Source organism: Coffea eugenioides, chromosome 10, assembly GCF_003713205.1.
Source record: "Coffea eugenioides isolate CCC68of chromosome 10, Ceug_1.0, whole genome shotgun sequence".
Lineage (NCBI taxonomy): Eukaryota > Viridiplantae > Streptophyta > Magnoliopsida > Gentianales > Rubiaceae > Coffea > Coffea eugenioides.
Genome location: NC_040044.1, coordinates 645,428 through 662,466, shown reverse-complemented (window position 1 = coordinate 662,466; position 17,039 = coordinate 645,428). Strand labels below are relative to the sequence as shown.

Below are 17,039 nucleotides of genomic sequence, written 5' to 3'. Positions count from 1 at the left end.
GACCAAGGGATTTTTACAGCGGTCGTTGACATTGATGTCCCACTCCGGCACCAGTGCGCCCCGGGGTGCCTCTTGTCATCCCCGGCCTCCTTCGAGGGTACGTGATGGAGGTTGAACAGTGATGACCCCGTGACAGGTTTCTCCGGGATCACGGTCACGCCTTGACCTCGAGGTGGATTGGCTATCGTCACACCTCGGATAGGAATCCCTACCGGGATGGCAGAGGCCTTGGACTTCCCAGGCGTGGCCGAGGTGTGTGAGCCTTAACCTACAATCATCACGGCAGGCTCGCGGCTGCTCATTGCCGCGGTGGACTTCTGCGTCGCCGTGGTGGTCTTCTTACTTGGCCTGGTAGAGGGCTCAACCGCATCCTTACGCTTCTTGGGTGCCCTCTTTGCTACCTCGACATCTCCCGAGGTTATCAGGTCGGAAATCTTTGTCACTGCAGCAAGTGAGAGAGAGTTAGTTAGAACTCAACATGAATACATAAAGAAGGGAAATGGAAAAGTACAAGGTCTTTTCAGCCTAGTCGAAAGGAGGACGGGGTGATTCGAGCTGATCAAGGCTCGGCTGAGGCCGCCTTTCACGAGTACCACTTCGGGAAAATCCCAGCAGTTAATTCTGAGGCCCGACCCCGTTAACTTTTGGAGGTTGCGCTCTTCCAATTTGCCTGGAGACGTCTCTTTAATCGGGGTGGGAGGCCTCCACCAGAACCCCCTGGGGAAGTCCTCGGCCGGGACAAAAAAGAAATTTCTTTTCCACTCCTTTATTGAGCTCGGAGCGTCCACTACTAGTTTGGGAACTTTGTTCCCGAAGTAGAACCAGCCCTTTTCATTCCCGCTGTTTTTGAGCGAGTAGCAACGGCGGAAGAGGTTGACAGTGGGCTCTATCTCTTGATGTCGGCAAAGCAGCTGGAAGCCGACGAGGACGCGAATGGCATTTGGGGTGAGCTGAGTGATTCTCACTCCCCAGTACCTCAGGCAGTCTCGGAGGAATCTTGTCGTGGGCACCCTGAGCCCGGCCTCCAGTTGTTCTACGTAGATTGCCACTCTCCCTTTCGGAGGCAACGCGGCGGACTGGTGTGGCTCAGGTATATAAATGTTGTAGTCCTTCCTCCAGGGATACCTGCGGACCACCTCGGCGACAGAGTCTCGCCCCATGATACTGCGGAAGGCAGGCATCTGTCCGTAGTTGAGCGTCGACACGTTTGGAGGAGTGGATGGTTCTTGTACGCCTGCGTCCTTAGGGACCTCATTACCGAGGTCATCATTATACAGGATCTCGGGTTCGACCTCGATTTCCTCTTGCTGCTCCGCCTCGGCATCCTGTTGCCCTTGAACTGCCCCGGCTTGGTGAGACGCCTCGGCACCCCCATCCCCGACGTCAGCAGTTCTCTCCTCGGTGGGGTCAGGCCTCTCTGCCTCGGTAAAGTCAGGCCTCACCGTTTCCTTGTGTGTGCGGGCCGTTCTGGCCATTACTACGAAGAAGAATGAAGTGGACTTACTTTGAAGAAGCTGTTTGGAAAATTGCCGAAGTGAAGAAGCGCAGGAACAGAGCTCTGAGGTGATTTACAATTTTTGCTGAAAAATGAAACGGTAAAAAGGGCCCCTATTTATAGGCAATTGGGGGAAACCGAAGAGACGGCACCTTTGGGATTCCCTAGAGCGCCCACTCTCTCTCCTCATTAATGAAGATGCTGTTCATCTGACGGCTGATTTTACGGATCCGACGTCAAAACTGACAGCCATCGTTTCACCTTTCTATTAGTCCCATCCATATAGATGACGTGCCCTTACTGTTGCGTGTTTACACGCTCGTCAGTCTCGGGAAGGAACAACCTCGGGAAACCACGACCTCGCCCTTCTCGAAGCTTGGGGGGCTTAGTGAGGATAGTCATTTCGGCTCGGATAACCCGAGCCTCGTACTCTGATTCCTCCCGAGGTCCCACCTCGGCACCTTGCTCATCGAGGACGTCAAAGCCTGTGTACCACTTCGGCCTAAGTCTTCAGGTCATTATCCGAGGTGACACCTGATTGATGGACGCCTACGAAAGATGGGAACTGACACTTGATACGCCTGACATCTGATGGACAGCCACTCTGACACACGCCGCCTGAAACTGGCGACTGTCCCATCGAACCTTTTCGTAAAGAGCCGTCCAATCCACCAGATGCACTGACCGTCTCAGATCTTTAGGGACCCGTGATGCCAGTCCCTCTTCCCAAAGAACCCCCTATAAATACCCCCGAGTATCTACTAAGAGGGGGATGATGACCAATTATCTGGTAAAGACATACTGATACTCTCTTCAACCCACATATTCTCTCATTCCCGAACTGACTTAAGCTTCGGAGTTCTACCGGGGGATTCAGCCCCTCTTGTAACTTAAGCAGGTGACCTCGTCCCAGTGAACCACCCAGAGTACTCAGAAGATTTACTCCAGCGGTACAGAATTCACTTCTTCAATTGGCGCCGTCTGTGGGAAGCGTGAAAATACCAAAATATGAAGCCTACGCGTTCGAAGAGGCATGTCCCAGTGAAATTCTTTTCAACTTCTGCATCTACTCTTCAAATTTGAAATTGTTGGTTACTTTTTAATATCATTTCACTTCAAATTGTTAGTTAACGTGCATGTGCATGTTATCTTATTGCCATGTGTTATTTACGATTCTACTCCAATTAAGACTTCTATAAGACCATACTAAGAGATAACACATATAATATCTTTTCATGCCTTTTTAATTTAAATAAGTAAGGGAGAATGTTATTTGCACTCACATAATCATTTTGATCATATAGTTTTCATTCATTAGACAATATGATAAAAAAAAAATGTGAGAGTACAAATAATAAAAAATGGAGTGCATATAACATTTTCCTAAGTAAGAAGTGTCTTTCATGTCTTTTTAATTTAAATAAATAAGAAGTGACTCCACTTATATAAGAATTTAGTTTGAAGTTTATTAACGGGAAAGTAAGTAAAGAGAAAATATTGCCAAATTTAGTAAAAGTAAATAACAATATTTTATCTTTTAACATAATAATCCTAAGTAAAAGGGCAAAATTAAATAGAAAACAAAAAGGAAATAATATTCATTAGTTGTGGTTTTAAACAATCAAGAATTGTACCATTCTTGAAATCTAAATTATGAAATCACTAAATAAAAAAACAAAGTACTACTGGTCTTTTAACGTGGAAATTTTTATTTGAAATAGTAATTTTTGATAAAAAAAATAATGATAATAATAGCGCCAATTCTACCAAAAATTTAAAAATAAAAGTAACATTATAGTTTAAGAAAAAGATATAGAACATTTGACCCTAAAATACTACTTAATTTGTATATATATATGACCCAAATTTGACCATGATTAGATTTGGATAAGAGTACAAAACCCAAAGACTAAGGATAACGTTGGATATCATTAATTATTTTATGTATTCTTATTGCTGTCTTCATATGTAAATATGTAATTGCTATGTTATATATGTACATATATATATTGATTTTAGTACTTGAGGGTATTATAAATTAGTTTTTCATTTCCATTTTTAGATGTTAATAATTGCAACCATTGTAATCAATTTTCAGTTTTATATTTTCATTATGGTGGGTAAAGTTAAATATATTAGCAAGGATATGAATCTAGAGATTGGGGAGGGGGGAGAAAAGAATGGCGAGAAGTTGAAGAGTGGCAGGAAAAGCTGAAGAAGAAATGTGGGTTATAGACGGAGAAAAGGGAAAGAAAAATGGGGATAATTGTAGGGATATAACAAGTTATAAAAAAATAATAATAGAGAGAGTGACACTATGATATGAGGTATGAAAGTTGTAGGAGGTAGCTGATGGCTAACTAGCGGATAAGAGACGAGGGAAAGGATGTTAATTTTTAATAATTTTGATAACTTTAAAAACACATATTATAGAGATTTTTTTTTAAAAAATCTACATTAAAGTTTATGAAAAATACTAATCTAAAAGCAATCAACAATTTTAGCGTCACAAGATAAGAGAAAGAATTTTTTTTTGAAAAATTAAAGAAAATAAATTGGTCATAATTTATTTTCTTATATTACAAGTTTTGATATATGGGTATAACATAATTTTTTTGTCCGATATTGATAAATTGGTTTTTTTTATTAGAAAATTATGTTCACCTTACCACCCAACCTAACCCTTTGCTTAAATGCGTTAACAATTCCTCTATCACGTATTATAAATTAAAATTTTTTCAACATGTAAAGCATACGCTTCTTTAAAATTTTTAGTCTTTATATATATATATATATATATAATTCTATACCACAATATATAAATATAAGTCTGTGCATAACACGGTTAAAATGCTGGTAGAGTAAAATGGAAGGATTTGGAGGGATATGCATAATAGAGATAACAGTGATTAAAATTTTTTTTTTTGCCCTCCCAATTTTGGCAGAAAAGGAAGGAAACTTGCAACAAACTCGTTATTCTTATTTAAAAAGCTCTTGAACCTTTTTTAAAAAAAAAAAAATTTGTGAAAGGATTGCTATTGCATTTATAGCAAGACATGAGAGCATGAAAAAAAGACATTAAAAAGCGTAAATAAATCCTTACACATTTGCTGTATACTGTACTTGATGAAGGAAATGCATATTAACCACCGGCACCCACCGTATAAATAATAGTAAATGTGCATCGTAGCATTTCATTTCATTGCCAATTTTTTTGGTTTCGTACTTCGTAGTACAGGAAGGCTTTTGGTTTGTGGCCATGTGGGCGGGGAGTGGGTGATATGGAATTTTGCATGTACGTACCTTTCATGATTGAGGGCCCTCTGAGCCAAAGCTCACCGGTTCTGTTCGCCGGGAGGGCCTCTCCAGTTTGGGTGTCCACTGTCCACAATCTTGGCTTCCGTGCTAGGCGTAATCAGCCCTGCTGTTCCGTACCGCCGGCTCTCCTCCACCGTCTCCATTGCTGCCCCTGCTCCAGTGGACTCGGTCAACACATACCCTTGCAGAATGGTGACCGCCGGATACTTTTCCCTAAATAAATCCATCACCCCCTTGCTCAGCGGGGCCCCACCACACTGTACAGTACATACCTTAAACTCTCCAAATTAAATTTTTTCCTGGCTGCATCCGCATTGTTCGCCAAAGCCATCAAAATTGGTGGCACCAGGGGTAAGTATGTAACTTTGAATTTCTCAATTGCCGACAGCATTTCGTGCATGTCGAACTTCGTCAGAACCACCACCGTACACCCTTTTGCTAGAAGAGTCAGAACAAATGCTGCCAAACCGTAGGTGTGAAACACTGGGATGGTGGCGATGTAAACTTGGCCTTCTTCGTGCGTTCTGAAACGACCCGCCATGCCAATAAGTGCGATGAGGTTTCCGTGGGATGAAACCACGCCTTTGCTCGCACCCGTGGTACCCGAGGAGTAGAGAAGAGTTGCCGTGTCGTCCTGTGTCACGCGCACCCTGCTCACAACTCTCCTTCCACTCGCTCCTCCTTTCATCTTCATCATGTTCTCCAGCGTACCGGCCACCACGATTAGGCGACTGTCTGGGATTGAGATTGAGTCGGCATTGCTCATGAGGACAACGTTGATAGGCGGTTTTTCCCCGGGAAGCAAGAGTTTAGGGAGGAGCTGGGGGATGGTGAAGACGATGGTGGCCTTGGAATCCAAGATTTGCTTGGCTATTTCTGAGGCTGTGTTGAGTGGGTTGGCGGGGGTGATGATGGCGCCGAGGGACATGACGGAGAGGCAGACAATTGGGAAGAAGATGGAGTTGGGGGAGAGCAGGAGGACCACGTCACCTTTGCGGATTCCCATCTCAGAGAGACACGTGGAAACCGACTCAACACCCTTCCAGACGTCTGCGAAGCTGAGGTGGCAACCGGTGGAGACGTCAATGAATGCAACCTTGTTGTCGTTGTGATGCTGGGTGAGCAGGTGCGAGGAAATGAAGGTGGTGATGTCGAGGGAGTGGTTAGATGGTAATGCCAAGGGTTTGCGTTTGACTTTGAGGAAGCTGCGCCATACGGATACCGACCACGTACAGAGGACTGGTGGTTCGCCGTGAGCTTCAAAGCTGCTTGGCTGTCTTCGAGGTTTTTGGGATTGAAACACGAGAATCATTCATGTTCAAGTTTTCATTCAATTCTTAGTGGGAAGATTTTAAGAGCTATGAAAATGGAAATATGGAAGATTTATAATAGTATAAATAAGGGTTGAAAATGGGTTTATAATTTGAGTAAATCTCATAAACTGTAAACGCTGTCATCGTTAGATTCATGACATGTCTATAAAAGTTAAATTTGAAATTCAAAATTTTACATATTTATCATTCATCCAATGCTGATAGTGCACTGTAAATGTAGTAAAAATTTTTCATAAGAACCTTATGGAAAAGTCAAATGAATTTCACGAGGATATTTTAGGTTATTTATTCAACATTTTGACTACTGAATACTTATTGTTACTAAAACAGTAAATTTCGACTGCTTGAGGGAGTTATGTATAATTTTGAAATTCCAAAGGTATTAACTGAAATTATAAAAAATCTCAAACGAGATTTCTAAATTATCCCAAAAGAAAATTGCAAAGCCCTTCCAAGTATTGATGGTCATGCTAATTGTAGTTTTCTCTTTTCTACGATCGCAAAGTCGTAGGGGGTGATTCTGAATTATATTCAGAAAAAAACACTAATATGAACAAACTTGGGAAAAAATATTTTTATTGTACTATCAAGTTTCATGGTCATGAAACACGCGACCAGTGTGAAACATGCGATCCATTTATTCACACAAAAAAGAAAAAAAAAAAAAAAAAAGGAGTACTGTGATCTTTTTATTTTATTTTTTCCTGTCTTGTTTCAATAGAGGGTTGTCGGGCCCGTGAAAGGGGGCGGTTCGGCATCCTTTTTTACTGGCGGGTCCAAGGCAAGACTACATTCTACACAAATCAACTAATTTTTATTTTTCTTATGCATCAGTTAATACCAAAAAAAAAAAAAAAAAAAGACTAGATCGGTATAACAATTTTGCAATTTCACTAACAATGGACCGCCATATTAATTGATTATTGCTTCTTTGATCAAGAGTGCTCTGAAGAAGTCTTTCATTAGCAAATATGGCACTTGGAAGCAGCAGCAATGCAAATGCTCCAAAGTTTTACTTCATCGATTAAATCCAGTAACAACTTTATATGCAGCAGGTCGCACTGTTGTGTTTCTCAGCCAACGTAATCCAGAATTATTACATCTGAGCTTCAGCATACGCATGAGGTTTTTAAATGGACATTTGATTGATTGTTTGGACTTTGAGGATATGATCTTCAGCTTTAATTCCCAATTATTCCTCTGTATTGAGTGTTTTGAGAATCCAGGAAACAAATTCATTCAAGATAAACCCCATTGCTTTAAAGTTTGGAGGTAGCAAGTTGGATCAGGTCCTTCCTAAGAATCTTGCCAGAGGGATTCTTGGGAATGGAAGCTATAAACGCCACTCGCCGGATTCTCTTGTATGGCGCCACCTACATACGAGGAAACAACCAGGATAAACGACATTAAGTCAATCAGCATAATCAATTCCTAGCGCGATACTGCATGACAAGTGAGCATCGAGTTACCTGCTTCGCAATAAAATCCATTACTGCAACCCCAGAAATCGTGCTTCCAGCTTTTCGCACCACATATGCCATGGGGAATTGTCCAACCTCCTCATCAGGAAACCTGATCAGGCAATCAAACGCGAAAGTTTCAGGTGTGATGGAGCTAGCTAGAGTGGTGCAATGAAATACTTACGGAATTACAGCAGCATCAGCTACTTCTGGGTGACAGAGTAACAAGGCCTCCAGTTCTGCTGGAGCTACCTACAAAATTTCAAGCACTCATTTATTTAAGAATTGCATCCATCTAGCTAGAACATCATTATGTATTCAATGGGGAGGGGGAAGAAAAAGAACCAAAAGCCAAAAAAAAAAAAAATTTATTTGTTTCCTTTCAGGGAGAAGACATCGAGCTAGAGTTGATTACATGATAACTTGAACAAATGCCGCAATTACCTGATAACCTTTGTACTTGATCAGCTCCTTCAGCCTATCAACAATGAAAAGAAACCCATCCTCGTCTATGTAGCAGAGATCTCCAGTTCTTAACCATCCATCTGAATATAGAGTTGATGCCGTTGCTTCTTCGTTGTTGAAATAACCTGCGTACGTTAGGTTTATCCTAACAAATCGTAAGTACTAGGAATTAAATCCTGCGCTGCAAATGCAACATTTATGATCTGAATAAGCGGAGCTGGACTTCATGATCATCATCAGGTTGAAGAAGTTCGAACATATCCTTTAAAAGGACGTTAATTGACATCACTGTTTGTAATGCGATTGAACAAGAAAATTTTGTGGATCTTTCTTCTTGTATTGCCAGCGAATATATCGCACCAATTATGGCCAAGATTATACAGAGTTCACAAAAATTCTTTATGTTGGGGTCCTGACCATGAAATGAACAACGGAATCAATCCATTCTGTCATTGTTTTAATTTACTGCAGGCCATATTGTAATCGGAAAACAACTAGTCTAACAAAAAAGGCTAAGGTGACGATCAATCCGGAAAAATAAAGAGTACGAACTCTGAAGGAAAAGAAAACCTTGGCTAACAACCTCACATATTTAGAAAGGGATAATTTCAGAAATCTCCCCTAAGGTCTCATGAAATATCACTTAGCTCCCTTGAAATTTTGAAAATATCCCTTTAGATAGTTATTACATGACTCTAAATTATTTGCTTGCATCACAAATACAATTTCCAACATACATTTTTATCTCATATATATCACATCATAAAAAGTGTTACAGTGATTATTCCAAATAATATTTCAAATAATCTCTTATCCAAACATATTGTCAGCCCTTCTAACCAAAACTAATATAAAATTCATGTTTGAGGAGAGAGACTATTTTGGTGTCCTTTGAACCCTTAGGCTATAAAAAAAATAAACATTTTACAAACCAAGCAAAAAAAATACTAAATTGGATCATCTTAAAAATAAGAGGATGAAAGTTGATAAGAATTTATGTTACAGCTAATAATCACTCCTATAGCAGAGAGAGACAGTAACGCAAATACTATTCTTTAAATCATTTATACAAATAAAACCCTCTATAATGTTGAAGGCAATTAGCATATAAAACTCATGCATTTGAGCAATAGATGAAATTCAACTTCAATATTATACAGAGAATTTACTCAAAATAGACTAACTTTTTTATGTGTGTGAAACATAAAAATTTTATTATAAAAACAAAATTTCAGAATTTGAAAACAACAGAGTCTAGAGCTTCAAGTACTTCATTTCTCTCGCGCTCTACATGAATAGGAATAAATAAATCAATAGATAAATATAGTTGTGAAATACAAAAAAAAAAAGAAAAAAAGAACCTATAGTTATTCTTCTCCAAATAAGTTGAATATTTCATTGATTAAATCCTATATTTCATCGACATTTTCAATTATATATATATATTGTTAAAGAAAAGCAACAAATTTAGAGAAAGAAAAATAAGTTTAGAAAATTTAAATATAAGAGTATTATTGATAATTCTTCATCTTTGATATTGGCATATGGTCACACTAGACTATTATTTCAAGGGTGCTAAGTGAGATTTTGAAAACCTAAGAGGAGCCAGGTGATATTTCGTGGAGCCTCGGGGAGGTATCTAAAATCATCCCATTTAGAAATGGCCGAAAAACAGATGAGGTTAGAAGCCACCCAACCCTATTCCTATCCAATTTATTCAGGCATTGGGCAGGATATTATATCAATTTATGGTAAAGCAGTAGGATGAGCTAACCTTTCATAATGGTGGGCCCTCTTAGCCAAAGCTCACCGGTTCGGTTCACCGGCAGTGCCCTTCCGCTATCTGGGTCCACAATCCTCCCCTCAACGCTGGGCGAGAGCAGCCCCGCAGTCCCGTACCTCCGGCTCTCCTCCATGGTGTCCGTGGACGCTCCACCTCCGGTCGACTCTGTCAAAGCATAGCCTTGCATGATGGTCACCTTTGGAAACTTGTCCACGAACCCCTCGATCATCTCCTTGCTCAGGGGCGCGCCCCCACACAGCACCGTCCTCAAACTACTCAAGTCATATGTCTTCTTAATTTCATCAGCTTTGTTAACGATTCCAACCAAAATTGGCGGCACCAGCGGCAAATAAGTAGCTCTGTATTTTTGCACGGCCCATAGCATCTCCTCCAAATCGAACTTCGACAAGACCACCACCGTTGAGCCCATGGCTAAATGACCCATGGTAAATGCAGCTAAACCGTAGATGTGAAACATGGGAACGGTTGCGATGTAAATTTCTTCCTGGGCATTCGTTCCGAAACGGCGAACTAGAGTTTCGATCAAAGCTATGAAATTCTTGTGCGATGAAGCCACGCCTTTACTAACTCCAGTGGTGCCGGACGAGTATAGGAGCGTTGCAGTGTCGTCTAGGGTCACCCGGTCTTTGACTCGGGCTTGACTTGCTTCTCTTTTCATCATCTCCTCCAAGCTTCCAATAACAGTACAGCTACTAGTACTGAGGCTGTTCTCGCATGGGGTTTCTCTTTCTCCCACGAGGACAACTTTGAGGTGGTTGTCGTTAGAAGCGTCCGCGAGTTTGGGCAAGAGTTGGGGGACTGTGAATGCGAGAGCAGGCTTGGTGTCGGAGATATGTTTGGCGATTTCGCGGGCGGTGTTGAGGGGGTTGGTGGTAGTGATGACGGCTCCCAGAGAAATGACAGAGAGGCTGACGACGGGGAAGAAAATGGAGTTGGGGGAGAGGAGGAGGACTACGTGGCCTTTGCGGATGCCCATTTCCGAAAGACACGTGGAGACGGATTCCACTGCTTTCCAGAAGTCGGGGAAGGTGAGTTGGCCGCCGGTGGTTGCGTCGATGAAGGCAACCTTGCCGTGATGGGGACGCGAAGAAATGAACGTGGTCAAGTCCAGAGCATGGTTAGCAGGAAACGGGATGGGTTTGCGCTTGCTGTAGAAGGTGGAGTTAGCTTTGCAGAAGCCACTTCTTGGGTCGACCATCAGCCCAGGATCTGCCGATCGCACCACCACCATTGCTCTTTTTTTTTTTTTTTTTGGAGGGGGTTGATTTCTTTCTCTGTTCCCTCTCTCCCAAGTCCGCCTGAGGTGGTTGCAAATCGCTAGGAGCAAGTGGTGATACTAATCATAGAGAGAGCTTGTAAGTGGAAAGTGGGAATTGAGTCCATGATTAGGCTTCTCTTTGATTTGTTTAAAGTAGTCGCGTCAAAAAAAAAAAAATTTACTCAGCGGCTGCTTCAGAATTGATTTAGCAGTTTACGCAAAAAGGTTATCGGGGTTGTTTATTTTTTTTTTTTTTTGGTGGAAACGATAGATGTCCTATAACCTAATCTAGTATAGTCTAAGGGGAAGGGGAGGGGGTTCGATGTGAGTACAGACTCCATCGATGAAGGTCAATTAAGACCGCCACAAATTGTGATAAATTTATGGAAGGCAGGGATTGAACCCCTGACCTCCAGCATCACCTTTAATGGTGATGACCACTGGATCAAATGACCAGTGGCTTTATCGGGGTTGTTTAGATAGACGATTATTTTAACAATAACTTTTTGTTTTTTTCTTTTCCTTTTTTGATTGTTTAGATAGATCATTATTATTCTAAAAAGTTTGTTCAAATAATAATAATCCTGGGTCCAAAGACTTTGTACACTCAGTTTGTTAACGTTTAAGGGACAAAGGATCCGGTTGAGGTTTTATTCGCGGCGTCGGATCAAGTCATAATGGGTCTGATATGTCTTGGTCAAGTTTAAACGTACTTATTTTACTGATAAAATATAATATGGTGGGTGCTGGAGGAGCCAACGAATGAAGGAAAAAAAAAATACTATAAATAATTATTCCATCTAAATTGAAGATTATTCAGAAAACTTTTTCAGAATAAACATAAGGGGTTGGTTTGAGCAGTCTGTGCGTATGAACGGATGCGCAAAATTTTCAAAGCCAGACGCCGGTGGTGGTGCTTTGGAGGGAGACAGAAGATATGTAAAATGTACGCCAGCAATTTTTTTTTTTTTTTTTTTTGGCTGATGGAGTGGGTGTCCGGTCAATTCTTACGGGCCCGACTAATCCCATTTCCGTCCGGGAGGAGAGGCCCCATTCCCCCTGAACACAATAATCACGGGACTCGAACCCTTGCGGGCACTGAACACCTGCTCCTAAAGAAACTTGCTGAGACCAATCGAGCTGCCCATGAAGGAAGGGCATACACCAGCCAAAATGGTGATGCTGTTTCTGCAACGCATGCATAAAGACATGATTTGTTATTCACCGGCCCTTCCTGTGGATTTAAGACAAAGGGGTGTAAATTTAAGCCCTCCGTATTAGTTGACGCATACATTTTGTGTTGACTATGCGAATTTTGAGCAAAGTTTGATGGATAAAGTATTATTTTTCATTCTTTCCTACCTAGAAAAAAAAAAAAAAAAGAAGCCTATTTTGGGGTAACTACTTTACTGCTAGAGACTTTTTTACCGTTTCTTCTCCTTAGTATTTTTCTTTTCTGTTCTATCCTTTTTTTAATAGCTAACGTGTCAAATAATATCCTTCCAATATTTACTATCATCTTATCTATAAAACTTATCACTTCTACGTAATTATCACTACACCCTTCCCATGTTAATCCTCCACTATTGTAAGTAATTAATCTTTTTCCTTTTCCAAAGGATTCATTTGTAAGTCATTCATATTCATTATTTTATATATTTTCCCTTTTGATTTGACTATTGTACATGTGTATGGACCTGTTTGGCAAACAAGTTTTTTGCCAAGTTTATTTGCTACAAGTTTTTCAACAACTTTAACTCCACTAACCTTAAAAAGTTTCTCAAAATTTTTAAACTATACATTTCAAATTATCAAAAAATTTATATACTTCAAAAACATTTTCTACATCTTCTACGATAAGTTACAGTAAAGTTTTAAATAAACACCCAAAAAACTCATTTGTCAAATAGCGCATATATTTCTTAACTATTCTTCATTTGTTTTTTTAGTCTATCACAATTTTTTTTGTCTGTTCAACGGACTGCACAGTGCCTGGAGCGTGCCTCTTTTACTAGCGTATAAATTTTCCCCGCGGCCTGCTTCCGGAACTCTGATCCAAAATACGTCCAGTCTTCTCAAAGCCCTAAAGGGTATTGTCAAAAGCCTAATCCAATTCTATCGGCCCAATCGTAAATTTTCAGGTGAGGGGAGGCCCAACAGTACGGGGAAGCCTCCTAAGCTTCTGAGATCAGATTCCGGGTAGTTCGATGGGTTTCATTTCGTTTTCGTTCCCACTTTCATTCCTGAAAGAGTGAATCACTCCATCATCTCGTCTCTGGGACTTCAATCGCACAATCGAAACGTCGTCGGAATGGCCGGAGGAGGACATGGACACGGCACTACTTTCAAAGGCATCACTGTGCACCATCCCAAGCGGTGGCACGCGGTCACCGGAAAGGGCATGTGCGCCCTTATGTGGTAAAATTTCCTATCTCAGCACCATTCTTTTGGTAAACATAAGCCGATGAAATCACTTTTCTTCTTTTAGCTGCTGTAATCGTAACTAGATGAGTGTGGATTTTTTTTTTTTTTGTTTTCCTTTTGAGTCACTTTAATTAGGCTAATTGTTACTTCTGGATGTGACTGTTTTGTTGGTTGGGTAATTAAAGTTTAAGCCTTTTCGTCTTCATTGCATTCTTTTGAGGATCTGGAACCTCTCTTTCCTTTGTAATTTCTTAATTATGTAGTGTTTAGAGCCGTACAAATTAAGCTATAGTCTCAAAAAATGAATACCTCAGTAGATGCCCCAGGGGCCGCACGTAATTAGAAGAAATAAGAAAATTTTCACAAGCCATTGTTGATACGTGGATGCACTAAAGGAGGCATCCTTTACACCCCCACCCCCACCCCCCTCCCTTTTTCTTTTGCTTGCGAGCAAGAACTGGTATCAAGATGATGCTACTGTTGACTTCAGATTAAAGACTAAAATGTTTTTTTTCTTCGTTGTCTTAATTCTCAATTTTGAGGGATTGATCGATTCCTTTTTAAGATTTCTTTCTTGTACATTCTTGTCAAGTTTGGCTTTTGTCCTTGCGGTAGTCTTAGTTTGATTTTGACATTTTTGCAAAATAGTATACGTGTTTGGTGGGAGGAATAACAAATGGGTGACACTTGGCATGCTAAATAAAAATCGCATGCTTGAATTGCTTTCTGTTTTCTTGTGATGCTGGCTTCTTGTGGATTTACAATATCAGGGCTGGTTATATATGATGAAACAAAATAATTCCTTGCTATTTTTAGTAGTGGTAGGTGGTCAAGTCCGATTGCTAGGTCATTGATGGGATGCATCTAGAGGAGATATACATATTACAACAATAGAAGATGCAAAGGCTTTGGTCTTGTGATTTAAGAGTTGTTACATTCAGTTCCTCTCTTTCTTTAAATTATGTGTTATACTATCCATGGTGTCCATTGTGTTTTCATGTTTTCTGTAACAAAAATCGGTTTTTGAGAAATTCCCAATTTTTGTTACTCACAAGTATGTTGTTGCTCTAGTTATATTGCATCTGTTACCTCTGACGTTGTAGTTACATTGTTGATGGTTTCTTCTTTTTAGTTTTCATTTCTGAACCAAGTTAAAGATATTATGTATCCTGCTTTTTTGGTTCCATAGTTTGATATTTTAGGTGCAAAGTTATAGTGTTTGTGACTGAATAACAATGGTTGGCGTAAAAGCTTAACTTCTACCTTATAACTATTTTTGTTGTATAATACTGGCTTGCAACTTGCGACGAAAGTGTAACGTCTACCTTTATTTTTGTTGTACAATACTGGCTTGCAACTTGACTTCAGTCATATGGGTTCCCTTGGTGCTAAGTCATCATTTCTTGGTAAAGTAGATTCCCTGAAGTAATATGATATTTGATAGTTTCATCTCACTGTATTTGAAGAATATATCCAAGGTTCAGGTGAACAAATGTTTCTGTGGTTAAATATTCTTGTACATAAATTCAACTCTGTCTCAGATACACGTTGAGATAACTGGTGATAATAGGAGAACTTCATTTTTATCTCATTTAGTTGATGAAAGGTTGTATTTGGGGTTCAGATAGGTCAGATATGTAGAAAAATTAGGACTTGGGTCATGTTACAACATGCAGACTAGCAGATAAGTACAGCCTCACAGGGATGCTGGAAGTAGTTACTCTATCTTGTCTATATGACAACAAAATTTTGTTTACATAACCTTGAAATATGAATTTGCTCAGAATCATCATCCTTCTCACTTTGGATCTTAGCCTCATCAGACTATCATTGTCATGTTCACATACACACACACACACATATATATATTTTTTAATTATGAAATTTGATCCGATTGTGTGTGTGCCACAATTTTAAGCACTGGTCATGAAGAGAAGTTAACCCTTTAGAATTGTAAATGCATAAATTAGTGCTGTTTCTCAAGCATATGGAACATATTTGAGTTTCATATCTGAACTTGTAGCAGATTGTTTTGGTGCACTGTAGTATAAAATCTACTTGTCCAATTTCTCAAGAGCCCAAACAATTTTCGCTAAAAAATTGCTTTTTCTTAAAAAATCTGAAAAATGCTAATAAGTGTATATCATTTTCAGAAGCACAAGTTTTTGTCATGCTGCTATCCTGTTTTTGTTTTCACAAATGCTATGTTGACTCATAAAATACTTGTTTGCTCTCTCTGCCTCTCTTCTTCTCTTTATCCCCTGCCCCCCCCCTCTCTCTCTCTCTCTCTCTCTCTCTCTCTCTCTGTGTCTATAAATATATATATATATTACTGCATAAGAAGGCTTACAGTGCCAAATAAAACATTCTTTAGCTTCTGAGGCATAGTAATTATAATAATTCTTTCATAAGGTAGCAGTTGATATAATTGTAAGAATTTAAACTATATAGTATCACAATCAAGTTAACACTTCAATTGCCCATGTTACTGCAATTTTGAAGCTGACTTGGATTTCTTGTTGGTTGCATATATCAGGTTTTGGATTCTATACAGGGCCAAACAGGATGGTCCTGTAGTGTTGGTAAGCTTTTAAATGCTCTTTTCCATCTAAATCTTCCATGATAACTGTGCCTATTAATTACACTCCCTGTTGATTTACTTGGTACGCATTAAAGGGCTGGAGGCATCCTTGGGAAAGTCATGGCGATCACTCACATGATCATGGGCATGAACATTAGCTAAGGTAACCCATTTTGCAGTACGCTTGGTATGTTTTATCACACAAAATGGAGAGGCATTTGAATTATATTTCAGTGTCTTGCATCAGTTAAAATCTGGACTTTGTCTCGTTCTGGAGAAGTTGAAGATATTATGTGCAATCTTTCGGTGTATGCAGTGTTGATAAAGTTGCTGAAAGTTTGGTGCTCTCTCTGTATATCCTTACGACGTTTTAGCGGTGTGTATCTTTTGCAGGTGTCTTTTTGACAAGCGGAGAAGCAGAAGTGAGAACTTTCTGATGTGCTCGTGCTGTGAAGGTCTTTTGGGGGGATTTCTCATGCAGTTGCCTATCGGGTTAAATGTTTGAAAGGAAAAACATTCTGAACTTGATGATGTAATGCACTGGTTTCCATATCCTGTTTCCTAAGATAGTTTTCCTTTGAGAAATAATGCAGCTTTGGAATATTCTGCAATGGAATTATGTGTCCTCGTAATTGAACTATTTTCAGTTGAAGCATCTGACTTTGATCCGTGACTCTGGGTCTAGAGCAGTTGAAGCTCATTAAACGTTGTACTAAATACAAATTTGTAAGCATCTGACTTTGTTCCCTTTTTTTTTTTTCTTGGCTGCAACGATAACATTCTTATAATCTAGCCCATCCTATTCTAAATGCAGATCTGATTTAGTCCAAAAAGGATTCTCTGTCATCTCTTTTGAATTTTTTCACTGCAGGTAGGGTTCGAACTCTCGACTTCTTTTTT

At 39.9% G+C, this 17,039-nt stretch overlaps 2 protein-coding genes and 1 pseudogene across 2 annotated transcripts; 1 reads left to right on the top strand and 2 right to left on the bottom strand.

Moving 5' to 3' along the window:
* Positions 1-1,792: 1,792 nt before the first annotated feature.
* On the bottom strand, positions 1,793-6,125 carry LOC113749165 (annotated as a pseudogene).
* A 940-nt stretch (positions 6,126-7,065) lies between these two features.
* Positions 7,066-11,286, bottom strand: LOC113748638 (4-coumarate--CoA ligase-like 5). The gene is made up of 5 exons (XM_027292139.1): positions 9,847-11,286; positions 8,052-8,197; positions 7,792-7,859; positions 7,617-7,719; positions 7,066-7,520 (listed from the first exon to the last, which is right to left on the bottom strand). The coding sequence occupies exons 1-5, from the start codon at positions 11,105-11,107 to the stop codon at positions 7,407-7,409; spliced, it is 1,692 nt and encodes a 563-aa protein (XP_027147940.1). The 5' UTR covers positions 11,108-11,286; the 3' UTR covers positions 7,066-7,406.
* A 2,059-nt stretch (positions 11,287-13,345) lies between these two features.
* On the top strand, positions 13,346-16,896 carry LOC113749033 (NADH dehydrogenase [ubiquinone] 1 beta subcomplex subunit 2). Its single transcript, XM_027292664.1, has 4 exons — positions 13,346-13,552; positions 16,095-16,140; positions 16,235-16,302; positions 16,533-16,896. Exons 1-3 carry the CDS (start codon positions 13,446-13,448, stop codon positions 16,295-16,297), a joined length of 216 nt encoding a protein of 71 aa, XP_027148465.1. The 5' UTR covers positions 13,346-13,445; the 3' UTR covers positions 16,298-16,302; positions 16,533-16,896.
* Positions 16,897-17,039: the final 143 nt, after the last annotated feature.

What these genes read in the sequence shown, in the direction of transcription:
- LOC113748638 (XM_027292139.1), bottom strand. Translation starts at nt 11,107, where the DNA reads ATGGTGGTGGTGCGATCGGCAGATCCTGGGCTGATGGTCGACCCAAGA. An exon ending in AGGGCCCACCATTATGAAAG is followed by an intron (nt 8,198 to 9,846) that starts GTTAGCTCATCC and finishes TAACGTACGCAG; the next exon opens with GTTATTTCAACAACGAAGAA. An exon ending in GCTGATGCTGCTGTAATTCC is followed by an intron (nt 7,720 to 7,791) that starts GTAAGTATTTCA and finishes TTGCCTGATCAG; the next exon opens with GTTTCCTGATGAGGAGGTTG.
- LOC113749033 (XM_027292664.1), top strand. Translation starts at nt 13,446, where the DNA reads ATGGCCGGAGGAGGACATGGACACGGCACTACTTTCAAAGGCATCACT. An exon ending in GGCATGTGCGCCCTTATGTG is followed by an intron (nt 13,553 to 16,094) that starts GTAAAATTTCCT and finishes TGCATATATCAG; the next exon opens with GTTTTGGATTCTATACAGGG. An exon ending in AGGATGGTCCTGTAGTGTTG is followed by an intron (nt 16,141 to 16,234) that starts GTAAGCTTTTAA and finishes TACGCATTAAAG; the next exon opens with GGCTGGAGGCATCCTTGGGA.